The sequence below is a fragment of the Macaca mulatta genome, chromosome 4 (assembly GCF_049350105.2).
Source record: "Macaca mulatta isolate MMU2019108-1 chromosome 4, T2T-MMU8v2.0, whole genome shotgun sequence".
Taxonomy (NCBI): Eukaryota; Metazoa; Chordata; class Mammalia; order Primates; family Cercopithecidae; genus Macaca; species Macaca mulatta.
In genome coordinates this window covers 79,186,998-79,211,040 of record NC_133409.1, presented here as the reverse complement: position 1 = coordinate 79,211,040, position 24,043 = coordinate 79,186,998, and the positions used below count along the sequence as shown (strand labels likewise).

General features: G+C 39.9%; 1 protein-coding gene across 2 annotated transcripts in view; it reads left to right on the top strand.

Moving 5' to 3' along the window:
* The window catches only part of CRYBG1 (crystallin beta-gamma domain containing 1), a 214,597-nt gene that overhangs the window by 176,539 nt on the left and 14,015 nt on the right, over positions 1-24,043 (top strand). For both annotated transcript variants that reach the window (XM_077999635.1, XM_015137008.3), the window contains 9 exons: positions 7,827-7,953; positions 10,023-10,058; positions 11,484-11,641; positions 12,661-12,787; positions 12,878-13,023; positions 19,468-19,594; positions 19,800-19,832; positions 21,065-21,177; positions 23,372-23,501. In XM_077999635.1, the coding sequence (XP_077855761.1) occupies positions 7,827-7,953; positions 10,023-10,058; positions 11,484-11,641; positions 12,661-12,787; positions 12,878-13,023; positions 19,468-19,594; positions 19,800-19,832; positions 21,065-21,177; positions 23,372-23,501 (997 nt within the window). The remainder of the gene's footprint in view (positions 1-7,826; positions 7,954-10,022; positions 10,059-11,483; positions 11,642-12,660; positions 12,788-12,877; positions 13,024-19,467; positions 19,595-19,799; positions 19,833-21,064; positions 21,178-23,371; positions 23,502-24,043) is intronic.

The following is a 24,043-nucleotide window of genomic DNA, read 5'->3' as shown; positions in this document are numbered from 1 at the left end:
GATCCTCAGAAATCAGAAACTAAAAACTTCTAGGCAACTTAACAGGAAGTGTGGCTATTGAGAATTGGTAGCAGCTATCCTTGAGTAGTTGGAAAGTGGTCATAGAGAAGAGATATTAGACTTGCTCTCTGTTATTCCGTAGCAGGTTCCAGGAAAAACCAGTAGAAATTAGAGAGATGGATTTTGACTTGACCCAGGGAAGAACTTTCTGATGGTTAATACAGTTAAAATGGAAGTGGCTGCCTTGTTAGGTGGAGAGTTTCTCATCACAAGGAGTATTCAAGTGGAGGATGGACAAGAATTTATCCAGGGCTTTGTAGGGGAAGGAAAGTATGAGTTAGATACCTCCTTTATGACAGTTTGTTCATTTATTTATTTACTTTTAACATTTTGAAATACAGCACACCTAGAAAAAAGTTCACAGAAGGTAAATGTACACTTAAACAAATAAAGTGAGCGCCCAAGTAGACACCACTTGAGCCAAGAACTGGAACATTACCAGCACCCCAGAAGCCCGAGGGTGTTCTTTCCCTATGGCAGCCCCTCTCAGAAAACAACCTCCCTCTCCCAGAAGAGTAAAAAAATAGCAAGGGAAGACTATAGTGATGGTTCGTCAATATACAAAGGTGTAGTTATTAGGGCAGAATTTGGTGTGTAGAGAATAATGTTAATTTAAATATCTCCTCTTGATGTATAAAGTTATTTTCCAAAGGTAATATACATTTTACTGCTTTTTAAATTATTTTTAATTGACACATAATAATTGCACATATTTATGGCGTACAATGTGATGTTTTGATACACGTGTACATTGCGTAATGATCAAATCAGGGAAATTAGCAAATCCATCACCTCAAACACGTGTTATTTCTTTGTGGTGAGATCATTCAGAATCCTCTCTTCTAGCTATTTTGAAATAATCAAATATGTTATTGTTAATCATAGTTACCCTACTGTGCAACAGAACACCAGAACTTATTCTGTTGTATATTTTTACCACATTTTCTTTATTTTTTCATCTGTTGATGGACACTCAGGCTGATTCTGTATCTTGGCTATTACGAATAGTGCTGCAATAAACATGCACGTGCACGTATCCTTTGACATACTTGATTTCATTTCCTTTGGATATATACTCAGTAGTGAGATTGCAAGATCACACAGTAGTTCTAGTTTTAATTTTTTGAGGAGCCTCCATACTGTTTTCCATAATGGCTGTGCTAATTTATATTCCCACCAATAGCATGGAAGAGTTCCCTTTGCTCCACATCCTCACCAACACTTGTTATATTGTGTCTTTTTGATAATAGCCTTTCTAACTGGAGTGAGGTGGTATCTCATTGTGGTTTTGATTTGCATTTCCCTGATCTTGAGTGATGTTGAACATTTTTTCATATACCTCTTGGCCATTTGTGTATCTTCTTTAGAGAAATGTACTGCTTTTAGCATACATTTTGAGTTATATCAGTTGGTACCCTGTAGTCCTTAAAAGGCTCTGAAATTTTTAAAGGTGGTGAATTTAGAAGTAGAAATTAGGAAAGGCTTTTATTTCCTCTGCATACCCTGTCAAAATATGACAAGAAATTGGGACTTTAACAAATATAAACTCAAAAGAGTGTCTATGAGATGTATTAAATATATTCAGTAAATCTGTTAATCAAGCATCTACCAAGTGCCAGGTGCTTTTCTAGTCACTGGGAATACAGCAGTAAAGACATAAAATGATGTTCCCACTTTCCTGGAGCTGTCAGTCTAGTAGGAATAAACAACACAAATACATATATAATGTGTCAGATGGCAAAGGCTACAAGAAACATAAATTACAGAGAGGGGCAGGTATGTTGCTATTTTAGATAAGGTGGCTAGTAAAGGACTCTGGTGACATTTTAAGCAGGGACTGGCAGGAATTGAGGGAGTCTGCCCTGGAGCTAGCTGAGGGAAGAGGGGCAGGGAGCCAGTCCCAGAGAGGAAGCACACCATTTGCAAAAGCCCTTCTGGGCATGCTTGGGCAATAGCTAAGAGGCCAAGGTGACTGAAGCTGAGTGAACTAGGAGGTTAGGGATAGGAGAGGGCTCAGGTCATATCTGGCCTTTCAGGCCTCGGGGAGGAGGATTTAGATTTTCTCTAAGTGGCATGGAAAATCATTGGAGAATTTTGATCTAACTTGTGTTATTAACAGAAGGATCAACCTGACTGTTCATATAGAAAATAATCTATAAAGAGGCAAAGGTGGGAGCCAAGAAACCACGTAGGATGCACTCGCAATCATACAGCCAAGAATGGATGGTGGCTTAGACGTGCGATGATGGTGGTGGGAAATGGTCAGACCTTGGATGCATTTTGAAGGTAGAACTAACAGCATTTCTGACAGATTGTGTGTGGTGTATGAGGGGCCGAGACATGCCCAGGGTTTGGAACCCCAACACTTATTGAGACGAAGAAGACTTGGAGGAGCAAGATAGGAGAGAGTGAGATTCAGGAGCTCAGTTTCGGACAGGTTAAGGCTGAGATGCCAACTGCAAATTCAAGTAAGTGGGCAGGAAAGTGAGTAGGTGTGTGAGGCTGGAGTTCAGGGGAGAGACTGGAGGCATAAATTTAGGAGTCATTGACATAGAGAATGCATTTAAACCAGGCACAGGACACGGTCACAAAAGGGAGTGGGTGTAGTTAAGGGAAGAGAAGGCACTTTTGTATTTAGAGACTGGGAAGGAAAGTGGAAATCTAAGCAAAAGAAAATGCCTTCATCTCTTGCTGCCTTTAATTTTTTTACATGAAATAAGTCTATACACTTTTTTTTAAAGAATTAATGTCAGGTTGAGAAACATCACTTTCCTTAGAAAAGAATGCAAAAGGCATCTGCTATCATATTTTAATCTCAGTGTCTGGAGGGTGCCATGACTCAGGCTTGGCTATGTTGAAGCACATTAAGCTACCTTAAATGATATTTCTTACCTTTCCAGTATGTTTAGTTTTGTCTCCTAGGTGGTAGTTACCAGCCTGTCACAGTCTACAATTTATGACAGGTTTGTGTCATGATGGGCATCTTTTTTTCTGGCTGTTCATTTCTATTGTCATTAGGATAGTGGAACACTGCCTCGGATATTAATTCAAAGTTTGGGCTCATTGAACTTGGTTGGTGAGCTTAGACACCAGGTCATTAGTGCTTTTATAGATCTCAAAGGAAAGTCTCAAGGGGTTGAGAAGATGTAACTGATAGTAAGCACTCAAGCTCATTTTGCTTCTGCTGATGCACCAGTTCCCCTGAACTGGGATAAGAAGTCTTTACTGTGGAGGGAACTCCTGAAGAATCCATTAGGTGATTTATTCCAGGGCCCATTCACTCTAGATTAAGCTCTTCTACTCATATACAAAATAAGGGTATTACCTGCCTTGTCAAATTCTTATTTGAGGAGATGAGTAATTTCTCACTAAATTTGCCTTTCAGATTCTGTTGAGAGTAATTTGTTTTTAAATCTTTCTTTTAAGCAGCTGGCTAATGCTAGCACCCATCCTCCCAGAGGTGAAAGCATATTGGGTTTTCTGGGGGCGGGGTGTGTGTGGGGGTGGAAGTGGGGGTTAGTATATTTATAACAAACAAAAGCAAAGAAGTTTAGAACTTCAAAGGGAGTATAAAGATGATCTGGCCCAACACCATCATTTGACTGAGGAAGACAAGCTTTGGTCACTTTCTCCAGACTAGGGTTAGCTGTTAGCAGAATGTGTGCTAGAATGCAGGTGTTCTAAAGTCAAGGGACTTCTTTTTTAATGGAAAACATTATTTGATCATTTTTACTGTGTAATATTTGACATATACAGAAGAATATATGTATATATGTGAACCATGAAGCCCAATAATAAAACAATCCCCTGTGAACCCACCACCCAACTTACAACCTAGACCATTACCACCATTGCTACAGAACCTGGTGTAGCCCACCCTGGTTACACATGTAGCCACACTCCTAAGATTACTCAGATTGACGGGTACATCTGTATGTATTTTTTTCATTGCTGTGTAATATTCACTGTATATTTCATTGTGGAATATATCATATCAGAGCCCAATTTTTTATTATAAAAGTTTTCAAACATACAGAAAAGTAGGAAAAACAGTTCAGTGAACACCAGTGTACCATTCACTTTGACCCAATAACTGTTAATATTTTGCCATATTTGTGTTATTATTTTTCTGAGCACTTGAATGTACATTGGAGATATCATGATCCTTCATCCATATAGGATTCAGCCTGACTCTCTTTCTAATGATATTCTCCTGCGTAACTATCATTATTACATCTGAGAAAATTCACAAGGTATCCATGATAATATCTGTTCTATAGCCCATCACCAAATGTTCCCAATTGCTTCAGGAATGTCTTTTATAGATTTGCGTTTTCAAATCAGAATCCAATCAAGGTTCATATAAATGCGTTTGATTGTTCTGTCTCTTTAAGTCTCTTTTTAAAAATCTCTAAAATGCCTCATCTTTGTTTCCCAAGCCACTAACTTTTAAAAAGATTTAGGCCAGCTGTCTTAGAGAGTATGCCACATTCTAGGTTTGTCTGAGTGTTCCCTCAGGCTATTATTTAGCTTGTTTTTCTGTTGCCCGAATTTCCTATCTACTACGGCTTAGGTCCCGAGGTATGGTTAGGTTCAGGCCGAACAGTTTTGGCATGGATACTTCGTATAGGTAGCGCCATATATTTACGTTGCATCACAGCAGGCGGCATGTGCTAACTAGCTTGCCCATTAGCAATACCAAGTTTGATTGCTTGGTTAAAGTGGTGCCTCCTCCATCTTTCCATTGTAAAGGTTCATTTTCCCCTTTGACATTCAGAGTCCCCTCTCTTGTGAATAACCTCAAAGTCAGTACATTCATATTTAATTTTTCACGTATCCAGTTGGTTTCTGTGAATGGCCAATATTCATGGACAGCCATATCTAGGGAACAAAACTTAAGATCCATCTGGAAGTGCTGTTTTTGGTTTAAGAACAAGTGAACAAGATAAGACTGATTTTTCTTGTGTGACTCAAGGGGTATTTCTAAAAGAGTAATTAGACAAATATTTTTAATAAACAGATGGCCATTGTTATTACTTTAAAAATATTGATTTGTAGGTATACATTTGTTTGCTTAAAAAAATAAGCTTGACTTTATAATCATACTGTTTAAGTACAACTATAAAGTTGTACTTTTTAATCTATATTGGCAAAAGCTTATGACCTAAGTGCATGGGAAAATAAAAGATTACCTTTAGAAACTGAAATAACACTGCCTGAAGATAGTTTCCCCCTCTCCTGATGGCCTCGTAAATAATGTATCTTATTGGAACAGAATTTAGAAAAAGTGAATCATACTCTGTATATGAGTTTTCAAATTCCAAAGTCCACCCAACATTAGTAAATGTCTGTTTGAATTACCCAGCAGGCCTTCAGCACTCATTTCCTAAGGAAGAACTTTCAGAACAGCAGTCTTTTCAAATGCATTCATTTATGTGTTCAGTTTTTTCACAAATTCCCCTCTACCTAGAATGACTTTCCTCCATAAATGTTATGTGACTAAACCACATGCTTCAACAAAAGTGAAATGTTTAGTATCAGATGAATAAATCCTCTTTGAACTCAAGCTATAGAAGGAAAGACTTAATGAAAAGGTACTTTGGTAAGGATCATTTCAAAATCTCAGATCACTTGCTCATGAGCCATACATTCAGTTTATGAAAAATTAAGCTTTAAAGAAGTCAGACTTCGGAACCTGCTTGGTTTGTTAGCCTAATACCATAATGTGTTACAGAACTGCCATTATTTTGTTAGAGAAAAAAATCTGTGGGTAGTGTGCCTGTGATAACTTTGAGCTCCAGAATACATGTAGTGTATCCTTGGCTGTCATGCTTTAAACATAAGGAAGTTTAAAGTACCCTATTCTTAGCCTCTGTTTTCTTGTGCTTTAGAAGCATTAGAGTAGTATTTAAAAGATAAGCCTCTTTTTTTCCTTAAGGTAACTTTTTTTTTTGAAGCATAACATCTGTACAAAAAGGTTCATAAACCCTAAATATATAAGCTGAGTGAATTTTCACAAAGTGAATACACAAGAGCAATCACCACTCAGATCAAGAAAAAGAACATTCCCAGCATCGCAGAAACCCCTTTCATTCGTGCGTCTTCCTAGTCATCTTCACGCCCTCTACCCGGTAACCATCATCCTGACTTCTAACACTGTAGTTCTGACCTCTTACCCATATCCCACACCTGGTCTCCCAACATTCTTTCATGTGTGTGTTGTCAAATCATCAGTAGGAGCCTGGTTGTAAATCACTGTATAATTAGAGAGTCTAGAGAAGTTACCAGTTTATCCAGCGGAATCTTCAACAAAACCCATCGCCAAAAATGTGCCTTGGGCCAAAATTGGGAAGAAGAAAAAGGCAAAGAGGGAGGTGTCAGACCCATTTTGTTGGTAAAAGGTTTCATTTAGAGCCACTCTCTTCTTGGCGTGGTGTTCTGGGGAACACAGCAACATTGTGGAGCACCACGGCTAGAACCTTTTAGCGAAACTAATCAAATTGGGGTAGAAGTCTACGTTTGTTTATGAAGTGGGTACATTAACCCCTCTCTTATAGAAAACTCACTTCTTCAGCATCCTTACCTTCTCGGAACCCTTCCCAGGAACCAAGACATTTACAAGAAGACCTTGTAAACTTCAGAGACAGGGCTAATAGGCATGGTTTTCTGGTTTCCTGATTTCTGGCACGTTAGAGGAGGGTGGGGCTGCTGGTTCCCGACTGAAGCGGAAGCCACAGCTGACAAGCTGATAGAAGGGTGTGGTATTGAAAAGCCATAACAATCAGAACCAAGAACTCAAAAAACTTTGCAGCCTGGGAACAAGCAGTCCCACAGACCTTCAGAGCCCCTGAGGACACCACTGTGCATTAAGTAATGCTCACAGTGATGATCCTGAGTAACTGTGAAAAGAGTAAACTGTGTTCAGTGCACTTCCTGTAATGAGAAAAATTGCCATCACCAAAATGATTAGGGCTGGGCATGGTGGCTCACACCTGTAATCCCAGCACTTTGGGAAGCCGAGGCTGATGGATCACCTGAGGCCAGGAGTTCAAGACCAGCCTGGCCAATATGGTGAGCCCCCACCCCCCCAGTAAAAAAAAAATGCAAAATGCAAAACTTAGCTGGGTGCAGTGGTGTGTGCCTGTACTCTTAGCCACTTGGAAGGCTGAGGCAGGAGAATCGTTTGAACCAGGAGGCAGAGGTTGCAGTGAGCCGAGAGCAAGCCACTGTACTCCAGCCTGGGCAACAGAGTAAGACTCCGTCAAAAGAAAAAAAAAATGATTAGGAACCTGGATCTGGAATCGGCTTGAATCGTTCCAGCCTTTCATACTTACAGCTGTGTGGCCTTGGGCAACTTACTTATCTATCAAACGGAGACAATAGCATCTCTTCCTCATAGCATTGCAGTGAGGATTAGATGAAATTCTGAGTGGATTCCTTTTATGCTCTAGGGAGATGTTAGCTGTTACTAATGTTTGGCACCATGACAAATGATTAGGTGGAACGTAGGAGCAATTAATAATATAAATTAAAATAAGGGGACAAAGCCAGCCAAGGAGAAAAGTGAAAGATCAAGAAGAGAAGCATATAATGGCTTTATTTGTCCTTGAGTCTAGTGTGATTCTAACACCTAAGTCCAGCCGTTCATTGTGTGGGTCCGTATCCTCTCCTGTTCTTTTCCTCTCATCCTGGGTACCAGACAGAAGGAAAAACTGAAACAAATGATGAGTTGGCTCCCTTTCTTTCCTTCCATGGTGGCTGTTTAGGTGGCTGATTTATGAAGAACCTGGATTTCAGGGTGTTCCTTTCATCCTGGAACCTGGAGAATACCCTGACTTGTCCTTCTGGGATACAGAAGCAGCATACATTGGATCCATGCGGCCTCTGAAAATGGTAAAAATGAAATCCAAATGTTCTTGGGGTGATTCTTTGTCAGCCTGACATGGTAATTCATGGGGTGTGACTTTGAAGCAATAAAGCTGACTTTTAAGAAACAAATTTGTAGCAGATTGGACAAATTTGCTCAACAGAAATTATGAAAACAGTAACTTGCTAGATGCTGTAGATTAAAACAAACAAAAAAAGCAGGTAAGACTATGTCCTTTGTCTTTAAGGCATTCTCAGCCCCTGCAGACCTGCAGATGGGCGCACAAAGCTTCAGCCCAATGTAGGTTTAACAAGTGAGGAAAGTGAAGAATTAAACATTGGTGGAAAAACAGGACAAGGATACATACAATTCCAAGTTGTGGGTGATGCGACAGAAAAGGGGGATAATTAGGAAAGCTTCATGCTAAATTAAATTCAGTCTTTAAAAATGAGCAGGATGATTTTTTAGATGGAGCTGTCGGTGAATGCACTGCGTGAGCCAGGGTGCAGCCTAGGAGAGAGCAGGGCACGCTGAGGACCGGCTCGGCTGCCGTGACGTGAGGCTGCGCTGGGTGGTGGCTTGGGGGTCGCTGGGGCTGGACCAAATGAGTATTGTCCTCCTGAGTATCTGCTGTGGAAGGAGCCTTGTGCTTCCTCTCCCTTATCCCAGTGTCTTGCTTTGTTCTTTGTCTCTTCCGCTAGACTGTCAGCTTTGGGAGGAAGCAGGCCACATCTGTCTTGTCCCCAGTGTTGAGCGCAGTGTGTGCTGCAGCATAGAAGTTGTTCCCTAAGTACCCGCGGCGAGATGAGGCTCCCATTACAAACATGTTTTTGAAACTGCACTTCGCACTTGGCTTCTGAGACAGTTTGAAACAAATTAGAAACTTAGGAAGACAATTTTTTTTTAATCTTAATTTTACCCCTCCTCCCAAAGTATTTGGTTTAATTATCTGTATGTTGGCTGGTCTTAATGCAAATGATTTGGGCTTTTGTTTCTAAAATGAAACTCACTTTCAAAGACAAAGTTTTGTTAGTTTTGTGAATGTATGAAAGAATTCATCCAGGTTTTAGGAGCAGTTTGTAATGATGATGAAAAATCTGCAAAGTCTATGGTGTTCGAACAGGATTACTTTTGAAAAGGTCATGTGCTTGGTGGTATAATCTCTGGGTTGCTGATAATATCAGCCACATTCCTTTTTTTTTTTTTTTTTTTTTTGCTTCTTTTTTTCATAAAAGGTAAGGAAACCAACACATTCTTTTATAATTATAGTTCATTTGGTGCCTTTGAGCATCCTTAGCGGCACTTTTTTCAAAAGCTATTGAAGATACTAATTTTGAAAAAATCCAACTTTCCCATTGCTGATTTAAACTCTTGACGTATTTAATATTTTTGTGCAATATCTTTTTAATGTAACATCATTTCTTGGATTTTAGTGAGTTTGTTTTTAAAAAGCTTTTTATTTTATGACAACCCCCCATAGACTCATCCTTTGGGATGTGTTAAATTTTATTTAACAGTTTATCTAGTTATTCCATGAGTCCTTCAGATCTTATTATGTGAACTTCAACACGTAATAGTTTCGTAAGCCCTGGTTGCAAAATCAAATACCTGCAGGCGCCAGGCAGAAAATACAAATGGCTGAGAGTTGAACCGAAGGGAATGGTAGAGACGGCAACCCCGTGCCTGTTCCCAGCTGAAGCGTGATCCTAGGGCAGGATCGTTAAATGCAGAAGCCGAAGACAGCGGCCTGGGAGAATCTGGGTCCAGAGATGTCAGCCCTTGGAACTGCTTTTTCAAGAGAAGTATGGATTTTTATGAGAAATTTTCCAAGTTAAGAAAACTTACTAGGTCAAAAAACACTCCTACAATGCAGACCAGCTTATAGACTGCCTGTGCGAGGCTCCGTTCGAGCCTGCCTTCCTCGTGTGTTCATCTCTATTGTTGGTAATTTTAGAACTATCTCATGTAAGTTAAAACAAACCGGAACATAGTCACACTGAAATTCAATGGCTTACTATAAACTGCTATGGCTAATATAAAATGGTAATGTTTCAGTGAAAAACTATTTTTCTTACTATGTTATTGTTTCTTTCAGGGTGGCCGTAAAGTTGAATTCCCTACAGATCCAAAGGTAAAAATGTATATTAATTATTTAAACATATACACATATATATATACTTAATGTTATTCCCACTTCATCTCTATGAAGATATTGCTTATATGACTTCTCATATTAAACCTCTATCACACATAAATGCAGCCAAAGGAAGTTGCCAACTTACACGTGCCATCCTTCAGGGTGGAAGATGATGCTAATGGCACTGGTTACACTAACAGTACATTTAGCCATGGCTCAAAAGGGTCATTGTTATATTAAGTTAACAATTTGCAGTAGTATTTACTAATTGTAGGGCTTCTTGCTGCTTGCCAGTTAGCCAGGAGAAAAACTTTTTCAAGACAAACTTTCCCTACTCTAAAATCCCCTTTCTGCTATTCCCAATTCCCACATCGATGCCACACACTATAAATTTTTTCAATTTTCAATTTTAACACTACTTTAGAATCCTCTGATTCCTTCTATGTGGTTCTAAATGTCAGTTATATATATACATAATATATGTGTGTGGGGGGTATACACTTATTTTATTTATATATATATTTTATTTATATATATATATATATATATATATGTATGATTTTAAAACTGTTTGGAACCATGGCTTTGGGCTATACCACATTAGGAAAAAAAAAAAAGAGTCTGATTTTTTTTCTTTTTTTTTTCTTTTTACTATTTTATCAGATGCCGTTATTTATGGTTTTTTTTTCTGGAGACCAGGCCTTGCTGTGTCACCCAGGCTGGTGTACAGTGGCACCATCATGGCTCACTGCAGTCTTGATTTCTCCAGCTCAAGCCATCCTATTGCCTCAGCCTCCTGAATAGCTGGGACTATAGGCATGTACCACCACACCCAACTTTTTCTCTTTTTAGCAGAGATGAGGTTTCGCCATATTACCCAGGTTGGTCTCAAACTCCTGAGCTCAAGTGATCGTCCTGCCTTGGCCTCCCAAAGTGCTGGAATTACTGGTGTGAGCCACTGTGCGTGGTCTAGTTAATGTTTTAAAATATGATTAGAATATTTTATTTTATTTTATTTTATTTTATTGAGACAGAGTCTCACTCTGTTGCCCAGGCTGGAGTGCAGTGACGCAATCTTTGCTCACTTAACCCTCTGCCTCCTGGGTTCAAGCAGTTCTCCTGCCTCAGCCTCCTGAGTAGCTGAGATTATAGGCGTGCATCACTATGCCCAGCTAATTTTTGTATTTTTAGTAGAGACGGCGTTTCACCATGTTGACCAGGCTGGTCTTGAACTCCTGAGCTCAAGTGGTCCACCTACCTCAGCCTCCCAAAATGCTGGGATAACAGGCGTGAGCCACCGTGCCTAGCCAGAAAATTTTAATTTGTGTTTTAGGACTTAGTGATATTAAATGACTGATTTAATGTTAAGCTGTTGGGATACTTCTTACAAATTACTGGTATATCTCATTTCTGTTGTAGGTAGTTGTTTATGAAAAGCCTTTCTTTGAAGGAAAATGTGTGGAACTAGAAACAGAAATGTGTAGTTTTGTCATGGAGGGAGGTGAAACAGAAGAGGCGACTGGAGGCGATCATTTGCCATTTACGTCAGTGGGGTCTGTGAAAGTTCTAAGAGGCATGTAAGTACATGGGTGACTTGTTAGGATTTCTTTTTTTTTTTCCTAAATATTAAGTAATAAATGTGTCCTTTCCCCCCTAAAAACAACATTCCTGATTCTATAGTGTGGTGAATTTTGACAGGTATGTCCACATTATCCTCAGCCTATAGTGACTGGATTTAAGAAAGCAGTTTGAGGCCGGGCATGGTGGCTCACACCTGTAATCCCAACACTTTGGGAGGCTGAGGTGGGCGCAGGAGTTCAAGACCAGCCTGACCAACATGGAGAAACCCCGTGTCTACTAAAAATACAAAATTAGCTGAGCGTGGTGGCGCATGCCTGTGATCCCAGCTACTTGGGAGGCTGAGGCAGGAGAATTGCTTGAACCCAGGAGGCAGAGGCTGCTGTGAGCCAAGATCGCACCATTGCACTCCAGCCTGGGCAACAAAAGCAAAACTCCATCTCAAAAAAAAAAAAAAAAAAAAGGCAGTTTGAGGGACAATTGTGGGGTCAGTCCACCAAGCAAGGCTGATACATTGGCCTATTCAAGTTGATCAAATCTACAACCTTGCTTATTAGAATTATGCTCCAAGCTATTGAAGGGTTTGACAGTTCGCTTCCTAATTTTTGTATTTTTGCATTTTATAGATCTTACACCTTTCCCATAGAAGTGCACACTAAAATTGCTCTTGTAAATCGCTAACTATTCATAATATTTTTGTTACTATTTGAAGTGAGTTTATCCAGTTTTGCTTGCTGAGGTTCTTTTGAGTCAGCCCTTATTAAACACACACACATACATACCACTCACACACACACACCCCTTCCCTTTTTTATACAACTCTGATGTATGTCTCTTAGGTTATTTTCTTGGGGCCATTCTGTTATTCTCCTAAATTTTAAAGAATTTGAATGATAATAAAGCAGAAGTTCATGTCTAGCTTTCTAACTATTTGTATTTTTCAGTGAAATTGATACGTACCTTGAAAAAATGTGAACATGTCTGAAAATGACTACTCCTCACGTTCTTTGTGTTGCAGTTGGGTTGCGTATGAGAAGCCTGGATTTACAGGTCATCAGTATTTGCTAGAAGAAGGAGAATACAGGGACTGGAAAGCCTGGGGAGGTTACAATGGAGAGCTTCAGTCTTTACGACCTATATTAGGTGTAAGTAAAGGACAAGCTAATGGCTAATATTTGGTCGTCTTTGGATAATAAATGGCTAGTTTTTGAATTTTGAATTTTTTTTCTCAATAGGATTTTTCAAATGCTCACATGATAATGTACAGTGAAAAAAACTTTGGATCCAAAGGTTCCAGTATTGATGTATTGGGAATTGTTGCTAATTTAAAGGAGACTGGATATGGAGTGAAGACACAGTCTATTAATGTACTGAGTGGAGTGTAAGTGAAATAATCCAACTGGAATTTTAAACATGGGTTTTATCTTGGTTTGTTTTAAACTGGTAAGAGTCTATGACAGAGTAGGCACTCAATACACAAATATCTCAACAGCTGAACATTAAATCAGTCATGTAATAGTTGCTGTCATGATATTTTCGTTAACTCTCTTTAAAAATCTTTCTCATACTGTCTCTTCATTTTACGTTTGGGGTAGGCTTTGGGTATCATGATAGAAATCTACAGATCTGCTTCCCTTGTCATTCTGCACGGAAAGATCGTGAATTTTTTAAACGATGGAGATCCCATTAGATTTTCCTGTGGTCCTACACCTGTTCCAGTGTATTTCTTCACTATTAGTTTGACATAAAAATAATTGTTCTATGTACGTGGAGTTAGCAGTTGACTGTTTTATTAGTGGTAAAGCAAGTTTTTATTGAAAGATGTTTAGTCAAGATTATCTGGGATGAAGTGATTGCAAACCAAGCTAAATTGGCTCAAGGGATTAAAATGGAACTTACTGGCTTAAGTAACTAAAAATGTCCTGGAGAAGATTTTGCTTCAGGCATGGCTGGATGCAGGGGATCAAACACTGTTATCAGAACTTGGTCTCTGTGTCTTGACTGGGCTTTTTTCTGTGTTAACTTGACTTTAGGTAGGCCCTTTGCATCTGGTGGCCTATGGCCACATCTGGCTTTTGTTCTCCTAACTCTTTTTTTTTTTTTTTTGAGGCAGAATTTCACTCTGTCACCCAGGCTGGAGTGCAGTGGCAACATCTCAGCTCACTGCAACCTCTGCCTCCTGGGCTTAAGCAATTCGCCTGCTTCAGCCTCCCAAGTAGTTGGGACCACAGATGCATGCCACCAGGCCTGGCTAATTTTTGTATTTTTTTTTTTTTTTTAGAGACAGGGTTTTGCCATGTTGCCCAGGCTGGTCTCAAACTCCTGAGCTCAGGTGATTTACCCGCCTTGGCCTCCCAAAGTGCTGGGATTACCATGCCTGGCCCCAGCTCATTTCTTGCAGTGGAAAGAACTTCTCTTTTCCTCATAAGTTCCATGTTTGACTTTGCTTTTCTAGGCTTGGGTCATGTGCACATGCCTGAACCAATCACTGTAGCCGCAGAGATGGTCACGTCTGGGCTATGTGTCCATCTCCAGAGCTGAGATGTAGGGTCTATCCCATAGAAGCCACTTAGATATGATTATCAGAACTTCCCCAGGGACAGAAGTTCCTCAGGGACATCAGAAAGAGTGGGGAGATAGATGCCAGATGGGCAAAAACAGTAGATGGCTGTTACAGGGAGTTACATAATTATTCTTATAATCCAGGCTAATGTCTATTCTAATTTGTTATAAGTGAGAGTATTCTTAAATAGTTATATGAAATAATGTGACATTGGTTATGTTGAAAGTGTTTGGTGTTAGGTTTTTGTTGTCATAGTGACAAACTATTTGAATCATCCTAGCCTCAACCCCATTGTATCTCATGGGGCCTCCCACAATAGCCCTGGATATTTGAAATGTGTGTACAACGTACTAAAAGTTGATGAACATGGTTAATGTTTACTCTTAGTAAACAGAGTAAAAAAAAAAACCTTGTTTACCAAGTTCTTGTCTAGGCTGTTGCATATGGGGGCACTGTGGCAGAGTATCAGTGATCTGATTTCTGGGTATTCCATTCTTAGCAGGAAATGCCTACTCTTGGGTCCTGTTCCGGAGCCCTAACATTTTAGAATCAGTAGCCTGTTTACAAAAGCCAGAAGTCATCTGAAATACATGGTACAAGTTATCTGAAGTATTGCTGGGGCTCTGCAGTATTTTAGATTGCCTTTAAAGCTAATTATTTAGGAGGAAAACATAGTGACCAACTTAGTCTGGTGAAACAGTTGTACATTTTGATATTCACCAGTTGTGCTGGTTCTATTAGTCAGAGCCCAGTCATCCACCCTGGCAGAGGAAGCAAAAGGATGCTGGCTAGAATGAATTCCCTCAGGCATTTTGTAGATGATGCTGTTAACACAGGTAGAATTATTGTGCCTTGAGCCAATCTCCTTTCCTTTTTACCCAGGCCTTGCTTACTTGAAATCAGTTTCCTTTATAAAGTGCTGCTATTATATGTTTCTATTTTTAGTCATTTCTAATTGCATTTCCTGGCTTAAGCTTTTTTTTTCCATCTGTAGCAGTTAAGTTTTGGTAGAAAGGGGAAGTTGAAGGGAGGTACATACACATACGTGGACACACACACACCCCCCCCCACTTCCTTTGAAATTCTTTGCATATGGAAGGGCTTTTGTATTTACCAGAGTCAGCTGCTTCCTCATATTTTGTTCGATTTGTCATTTGACAAGTATTTATTGAGGTCTATTATGTGCAAAGCATTGTATTATGTCCTCAAAGAAGTTACAGTATTTATGTAAAACATAATTATTGCTACAAAAGAGGTACACATTAAATGCTCTGGGAATCCACAGCAGACAAATTAATTTCCAGTCTGGACACAGGGAAGGAAGACTTTGCGGAGGAGGTGGCATTGGAGTTAGGCCTGTGGGATAGGATAGGAAGGCTGAGATGAGCCAAGATGTTGGAGTAGGACTACCTATTCACTTCTAACAGTTTCAAAGGAAAATTATTGTATTTTAATGGCTTTATTTTTATTGGCAATTAAGTATTTTAGCTCGTTCTTTATTTCTTAGTATGGCACACATTGTCAGAAAAAAACTCTTCTGAAGCTCTTGTTCCATGAAAGTATCTCCCAGGAGGGTCACCATCACATGGGTAATACATCCCCTGGGTCGTAAACTCATTAGCCCTTAAACAGAAAACAGCCTTCAGGAAGGATGCCCATGAAACCGGCAAGTGAGGTTTTTAGGAACTGCATTTGATTTCTTACTGGAAATGTTGAAAGAAACTCCCTGCTTATCAGTTTCTAGTTCTATGCCATATTCTTGCCCAGAGAGTAGAAACTGGGCTAGTTTTTTAAAACGAGGAGCAAAATGAAATATTTCTAGTATTCAGATAAAAACGAAAAGTGTTGTTGTTTTAAATTCTTTCTCCTTCAGCCTTTCACGGAAGGGCAGGTTTACCCTGCTGCCCTTATCTTCTGAGCAATTATTCCACCAGGCTGAGACCTGCTAGTACTTGTGTACATGCCTTTCCCCCATCTCCCCACCAGTCTTTACACAGAGGAGTGTTGATTCATGTGTACAGAATACATCCGGACAAGGACAGTGAGGGATTTTCTTAAGAGCCCCAAGTGTAAGTTGTAGGTAGACTTTCAGATCACAGAGCAGAGAATCTCAGATCTGTGTTTTGCGGTTTCTCCCCTCCCCCAGTGCCCCCGTGTTCATGGGTGATTGATTCATCAGGTATCTTGGAGGGAAAACAACACTACTGTCAGTTCAAGTAACATCTTAATAAATTGTTTTCTGGCTTCAGCTTCAGAGATAGGCTTAGCTGGGTGTTGGGTATTTACTTACAAGTAGTTTAGTTGCATAGGAAAACACAGTACCCATACTTGTTCGTAAAAAGAACAGAGTATTGGCTAAAGCTGCTTCCAGGGCTTGCTCAGTCTCTGCCTTCTCTCCTTGGCATTCAGCCTCCCTCCTCACTGTCTTTTTTCCCTCCAAACCTTGAAGTCAAACAGAAAGGCCTTTAACCCTCTGGTCTCTCTGCTTGTTACCGACCCAGAGCCCTGCTGAGAACGCTTTTTTCGATGTGACTCTTCTTCTGTAATTGTTCGTTGTTGTTTTTTTAAATCCTAGCGTTTGTAAGGTAGATTTTCTTGATGTGCAGACAGTCCTCCCACATAGCAGTGCTCCCTGCTCAGGCTTTGCTTTTGCTTCCCTTCATGCTGGAGGTAAAGCCTGAGGCCCTGTGGGCGGAGGCAGCACATACGGGTACCCGTGTGCTGTACAGGATCACCTGGTCAGCCCGGGGACCTTGGCCCACTCCCCTACTGACACTTGAAAATATGAACTTTCACAAAGGTTAAGTGAATTCTTCAAAGTTATCTGAAAGTTAATGTCATGACCACAGGTGGAGCCAGGTCTCCTATCTCCTCACTTCTTAATGATCAGGAATAGGTTTTTAGGCCCGGAACTGTGCTCACGCCGGTAATCCTAGAACTTTAGGAGGATGAGGCAAGTGGATCACTTGAAGTCAGGAGTTTGAGACCAGCCTGGCCAACATGGTGAAATCCTGACTCTACTAAAAAAATAAAAAATAATAATAATTAAAAAAGGATAGGTTTTAAAAATTGCTAGTGAGGTTCTGAAATCGGGGGGTGGTAGGGGACTGTACTTCCTGAAAGACTGAGTGATAGTACAGCAGCTTCTCCATTTGGATGGCCGGGACTCAGTGCACAGCTGTTGGCTATCATTAGCTCCTTCTCACTGGAGATCTTGGCAGTGTTCTTTTTTTCCTTGATGGCTGTTCATATTCTAGTAATGACTGTACTTGAGTTTTTGTTTAAATCAGCCCTTTGGATAGTAAATTTGTAATCTGCCCTAATTAGAAAGTGTGTGGACTGTTTTAGACATGGTTTTCTAGAACAGTAAATGAAAGGGAACTTTCCAGGGCACATGGCAGGTTGGGTCACAAAGCGAGGAGAGCCTGGTGAGCCTCAGGATAGGTAGGTTCTGTCACATTCTGGCCAACAGTTGACGGTGTCACCCTGGACAAGTCATTTCCCATTCAAAACAAATACCAACAAACAATTCCATGTGATGCTTCTTACCCATCTGTGGGCTTTGTCTTTTTCATCTTTGTATGTCTAGTGCCAGTCTAGTTCCTGGCACCTGGTGCATGAATTAACTTCCCTGTGTCTTAGGTTTTTCCCATCTGTAAAATGGGAACACCAATACCTCCCTAGAAGATTAAATGTGATAACAGATGTGGAAACATTTTGCAAAGTTCTGATCACTCTACATAATACCTACATAGACATTATTCCTTTAAGCTTTGAGAGCATCCTGAGAGTGATGAATTAATTGAGGAGATACTTGATGTCTTTAATATAAAAGTATTAAGTATCTCTTTAATATAACAGAACTGAAAAACCTTTTCCTTTCAAAGACTTTATCTTTGGATAGGAAATAGCATCATTAAATTGGTTTTGTTGATTTTCCTCTGGGTGTAGATCACTTAGAAATAAAAAACATTCTAAAAGAGATTTATTTTTAGTATTTCTGTGAGTTTGCTCAATTTTATTTAATTATTACATATTTATGTGATGTTGGAAACACTGTTGGAAACAATATTTTAGTTCTGTTCTGCATTTTTTAAAGCATTTCTTCTGTTAACTTCTTTTTCAGTGTGGTTTGTTGTGTAATAGACACAGCTTCCTAAGATCTTTCTGCAAAAATATTTTAAGGTTGAGGATGAAAGGATTTATTGATTGTTTATTAAAAGAACTGGTTATTCTTTAAAGTCCTATGTGTTTTGTTTCCTCAGAATACAATTAGAAAAAAAGCACAGAGAAGTATTGCCTTCGTAGCTTTCTGAAGGAATAGCATTGGATAAGTGAGGACACTCAAAAGTTCATGTCAGGATACTCTTACGCTTACCATTTCTTTTGCATTAAATTTTTTTCATCTGTTATTTTAGATTCAGGGGGTACATGTGCAGGTTTGTTACATGGGTATATTGCATGATTTGCTGAAGTTTGGAGTACGGTTGAACCTGTCACCCAGGTAGTGAGCATAGTATGCAATAGGTAGTTTTTCAAACCCCCCTCCCTCCCACCCCTTTTGTAGTCCCCAGTGCCTATTTTTTTTTTCATCTTTATGTCCATGCATAACCAATGTTTAGGTCCCATTTATGGGCAAGAACATGCTCATAAGTATATGTTCTTGCTCATAAGTATTTGGTATTTGGTTTTCTGTTTGCGTTAATTCACTTAGGATAGTGGCCTCCAGCTGCATCCAGGTTGCTGCAAAGGACTTGATTTCATTCTTTTTTATGGCCGTATAGTATTCCATGGTTTATATGAACCACATTTTCTTTACCCAATCCACCATTGATCAATGAACACCTAGGTTGATTCCACATCTTGATAATAGTGCGGCAGTAAACAAGACACGTGCAAGTATCTTTTTGGTAGAATAATTCATTTTCCCCGGGTATATACTCAGTAATGGGATTGCTGGGTGGAATACTAGTTCTGTCTTTAGTTCTTTGAGAAATCTTTAAACTGCTTTCCACAGCAGCTAAACTAATTTCCATTCCCACCAGCAGTGTATAAGCGTTTCCTTTTCTCCGCTGACTTACCATTTTGATTTGTCCTGTAGACAAACCCATCTGCTTCTAAAGGTTAATGAAGAATCAGAAAAATTAAAATTTCAATTAGCAAAACAAATGAAAGTTTCTGTATGATACATTGTTATTGCAATATGTGATTGTTTTATATGTAAAATATGAACTCTAACAAGTTATTGTTTTTGTTTCTTAGATGGGTAGCCTATGAAAATCCTGACTTCACAGGAGAACAGTATATACTGGATAAAGGATTTTATTCCAGTTTTGAGGACTGGGGAGGCAAAAATTGTAAGATCTCTTCTGTTCAACCTATATGTTTGGTAAGGAGTTATATTTTTGCATGAGTATATTTAACTGAATTCTGGATTTCCTTAATGTGTGTTACTGGTTCATGTAATAATAATTGCTGTGGAAAATATTCTGAGTTTATTTTTAGCAGTAATTGTTAATAATCTAGAAGAAAAAAACTTTTTCAATGTGTTTGTTCTATTCATTTCCTTTTCTCCTTCCTTTAAAAATTTTTAGGATTCTTTCACTGGCCCAAGGAGACGAAATCAGGTAACTTTAAAAATATTCTTTTATATTAATATATGAGGGGCCTTCCACTGAAAAACTGAACTTATGTTTAAAATGTCAGACATTTGGGACTGGGTATGGTGGCTCACGCCTGTAATCCCAGCATTTTGGGAGGCCAAGGTGGGCAGATCACTTGAGTTCAGGAGTTCAAGAGCAGCCTGACCAACATGGGGAAACCCTGTCTCTAGTAAAAAGACAAAAACTAGTGGGCATGGTGGCTTCTGTCTATAAGCTCAGCGACTCATGAGGCTGAAGCAGGAGAATTGCTTGAACCCCAGGAGGCAGATGTTGGAGTGAGCCGAGATCGCGCCACTGCACTCTAGCCTGGGTGACACAGAGAAACTCTGTCTCAAAAAAAAAAAAAAGAAAATCAGACATTTGGGACATTTTGTTAGTTGTACCCATTTTTATCCCTGAAACCATAATTGTATTTAAAAAATAAGATTTAAGTTTACTTTAATGGTTAATTGACAGTACTGACCCATGTCTAAATACTTCTTATAAAATGCTCTTATCGTATAAAGCTGAATTTTGTATCATTACATTGACTGAGAGTATACATTAATACATTGAGATTAATATTTCAAACAATAGCATCTAGTTATTGTGATGGTAAAATGAATTTTCATATTTGCTGTGTCGGCACTAGACATTTTATATGGTCTCGCTCAAGCTTTCTGAATGCTGATTCTTAACATCAACTGGAGTGTACATTTGTTATTTAGGCCTTTTAATGGAAGTGTTCACAGAGCCATAATTATAGAGGAACAAACACCACTATAGCCTCCTTTATTGGCATTTACAGGATTCTGATAAGTCAGCAAGTATCTTCCATTGAGAAGGAAGGAAACTACACTGTGTTTTCCAAAATACTGTTTGTTGTTACTGTTAGAACTGATGAACAATGACTTCTGGCCACAATAAAGCTTTAAAATGCCCCACAGCTTCACAACAGGGTGTTCTATAGAAAGTTACCTCTGTTGTTGCATTTTACTTTGATGTCTCTGAATTAAATAAACAGTCATGAATGGTGCAGCTAACATGTTTCTAATTGATCATGAATGTAGACATGGAAAATTAAAGGATTTATAAAATTCACACCAGTTTACTGTAACAAAAGTTAACAGGTCATGTTTGGGTCATCATTTCAAAGGCTAAATTAGTTAATGTGTTTATGAAAATAATTTTTTGTGTTTCTGTTTACTTTTTCAAAGATTCACTTGTTTTCAGAACCACAGTTTCAAGGTCACAGTCAAAGTTTTGAAGAAACAACAAGTCAAATTGATGATTCATTTTCTACCAAGTCTTGCAGAGTTTCAGGAGGCAGGTAAGTAAAACAATGGCCTGGCAGAGCTGAATCACTGAAGTAAAACAGAATTCACACATCAGCAAGTATTTAGTGATGCCTGCTAGGTGCTTGGCACTATGTGAAACCACCATCTTAGTCCAATGGCGGGATTTGCGACATCTGAGTACCAGATGCCAGAGGACACGGGCTTCTGGGCTGGTTGGAGAAGCTGAAGATCATCTCATTGTGTAATGGAATTCAGAGCAGGTTCTTTACTCTGTATGCCTTTCCATCATCTAGAAAGGGAGAGTTGGGCTCTAGTTAATCCACGGTACCTCCCAAGGAGGATTGTTTTTCCAGGTAGGTAAGGACAGGATCGGCACTCTGCATTAACAGGAAGGTGGAAAGTGCATGCTGGAGTGGAGCCGGTGGACATGCGGATCAGGGAGCCACTAGTCCTGCTTGCTGGGAGGGCTTTGTACTGGGAGGAGAAGCAAAGCTGAGCACACTGAGTTTAGGTGGCTTCCATGGGAAACACAAGACGCAGGGCAAAGGCAATGGGCTCAAAGTGCCATGCTGAAACAATCCATGTACAAAAGCTTCATAGGGAGGGGAGAGCCCAAAGTCAGGGAAACTCAGTCAGGAAAGCCTTGGAGCAATCTGTGCAAGAGGTGTTGAGGATGTAAGTCTCTTAATAATAGTAGTAATAGTGCCTTTAATCATGTGGTTCTTTATGGTTGAAACAATGCTATCCTATCCTTTAGTACTGCACAGCAGAAAAGCACTGACTTTGCATTCAAATACATAGACGGAGGCCGGGTGCAGCAGCTCACACCTATAATCCCAACACTTAGGGCCGAGGCAGGCAGATCACTTGAGGTCAGGAGATCGAGACCAGCCTGGCCATCATGGGGAAACCCCATCTCTACTAAAAATACAAAAATTAGCCGGCTGTGATGACACACCTGTAATCCCAGCTACTTGGGAGGCTGAGGCAGGAGAAATGCTTGAACCCAGGAGGTGGAGATTGCAGTAAGCTGAGATCACACCACTGCACTCTAGCCTGGGCAACAGAGCAAGACTCTGTCTCAGGAAAAAAAAAAAAAACCACACACACACATAGATGGACAGTAAAGCTTCCTAGTTTGTTGGACATAGTGCTACCACGTCCCTGCTCCTCTTTATCCCCTGCCTGTTTCATTTATTACCACCAGTCCTGTGCACGTTGAAAATTACCTGTCTCAGCTCACTAGAGTATTAACTTCAGGAGAGCAGGGACTTTGGTTCTCTGCTGTATACCCAGCAATAGAAAAGTACCTGGCACACAATCCTCAAAAGGCATTTGTTGGGTTAAAAACAACAAGGCCGGGTGTGGTGGTTCACACCTGTAATCCCAGCACTTTGGGAGGCTGAGGCGGGCAGATCATGAGGTCAGGAGTTCGAGACCAGCCTAGCCAATATGGTGAAACCCTGTCTCTACTAAAACTACAAAAATTAGCTGGGTGTGGTGGCACACACCTGTAGTCCCAGCTACTCAGGAGGATGAGGCAGAAGAATCACTTGAACTGGGAGGCGGAGGTTGCAGTGAGCCGAGGTCACGCCACTGCACTCCATCCTGGGTGACAGAGCGAGATTCCATCCCCCTAGCCTCCAAGAAAAAGAAAAGAAAAAGAAAAAAACCCACAAACTTCTAGGGAAGCATGGCAAATCACCATTTTATGAATAATGTTGATACCAGAGAGGCTAAGTGACTTAAGTCACTATAGTATTTTGACTCCTGGCCCAGTGCAGAGGTATTAGAAATGAGGATAGAGGAGTGTGTGAGAAATTTTGGAAGGAAATCAATAGACCAAATCAATAGACCTTGGTGATTAACTAGTCACGAAGCTTGAAGAAGGTTTATTCAAAGAGGACTTGAGGGCTTGAAGCTCCACTGGCTGGGCAAAAAAGGTGGCACCCATGAGAAGTGCAAGGAAGGCTGGAGGCTGGGGAAGTCAGAAAGAACATGGAGAAAGAAGTTTATTTCCCAAATGCAAAGTTAACTGTCTTATGAATATTAATTTGCCACAAGCAGAAATGCAATAAATATATCCAAATATTTTTGAAGAAAGAACTCTGTTTGCCATAAGCATTGTGTTTATTTTATAGCAGGCTGCCTCTAAAAATCAGACATCTTGAATAGGAGTACTCAAGTTGCATACTCTGTGCATGTGTGTGGTTTTTCCCATTGTAGCTGGGTTGTATATGATGGAGAAAATTTCACTGGTAATCAATACGTGTTGGAGGAAGGCCATTATCCTTGTCTGTCTGCAATGGGATGCCCGCCTGGAGCAACTTTCAAGTCTCTTCGTTTTATAGATGTTGTAAGTATATCATTGTGAATAGTGTTGCAGAAATGTATGCCTCACATAGCTGATGGTCAGAGTGAGGTAACCAGCAGGTAGAACCTGCTCTTAAAGTAAGTTAAGGGCTTGGAGGTGGAACTGTGCATTTGCCTCTGTGTACATCTAGTTTATTGATTCTAACTGGTACACATTTTCCACCACCCTGTTTTACTCACTTAATCCTCATATGCATATCCCTACGGACCTGTGTGGGAGTCTCTTGGGACTATGTATTAGGAGTAGAATTACTGGATTTCACATGTAAGAACAGGCAGTTTCATTCAGCACTGCCAGATCCCACCACTTGAGACTCCTACCAGCAGTCCCTGTGGGTTCCTGCTTCCCACATTGTTGCCATTACTGAATATTCTGTCGTTCTAATTTTTGTCAACTTGATAGAATGAGCAGAAAGCATTATGTTGTGGTTGGGTTAATTTGTATTTCACTATTAGTGAGGCTGGTATCTCTCATTTATAATTTGCATTTTCTATTCAGCTAATTGTGTATTGTATCCTTTGCAA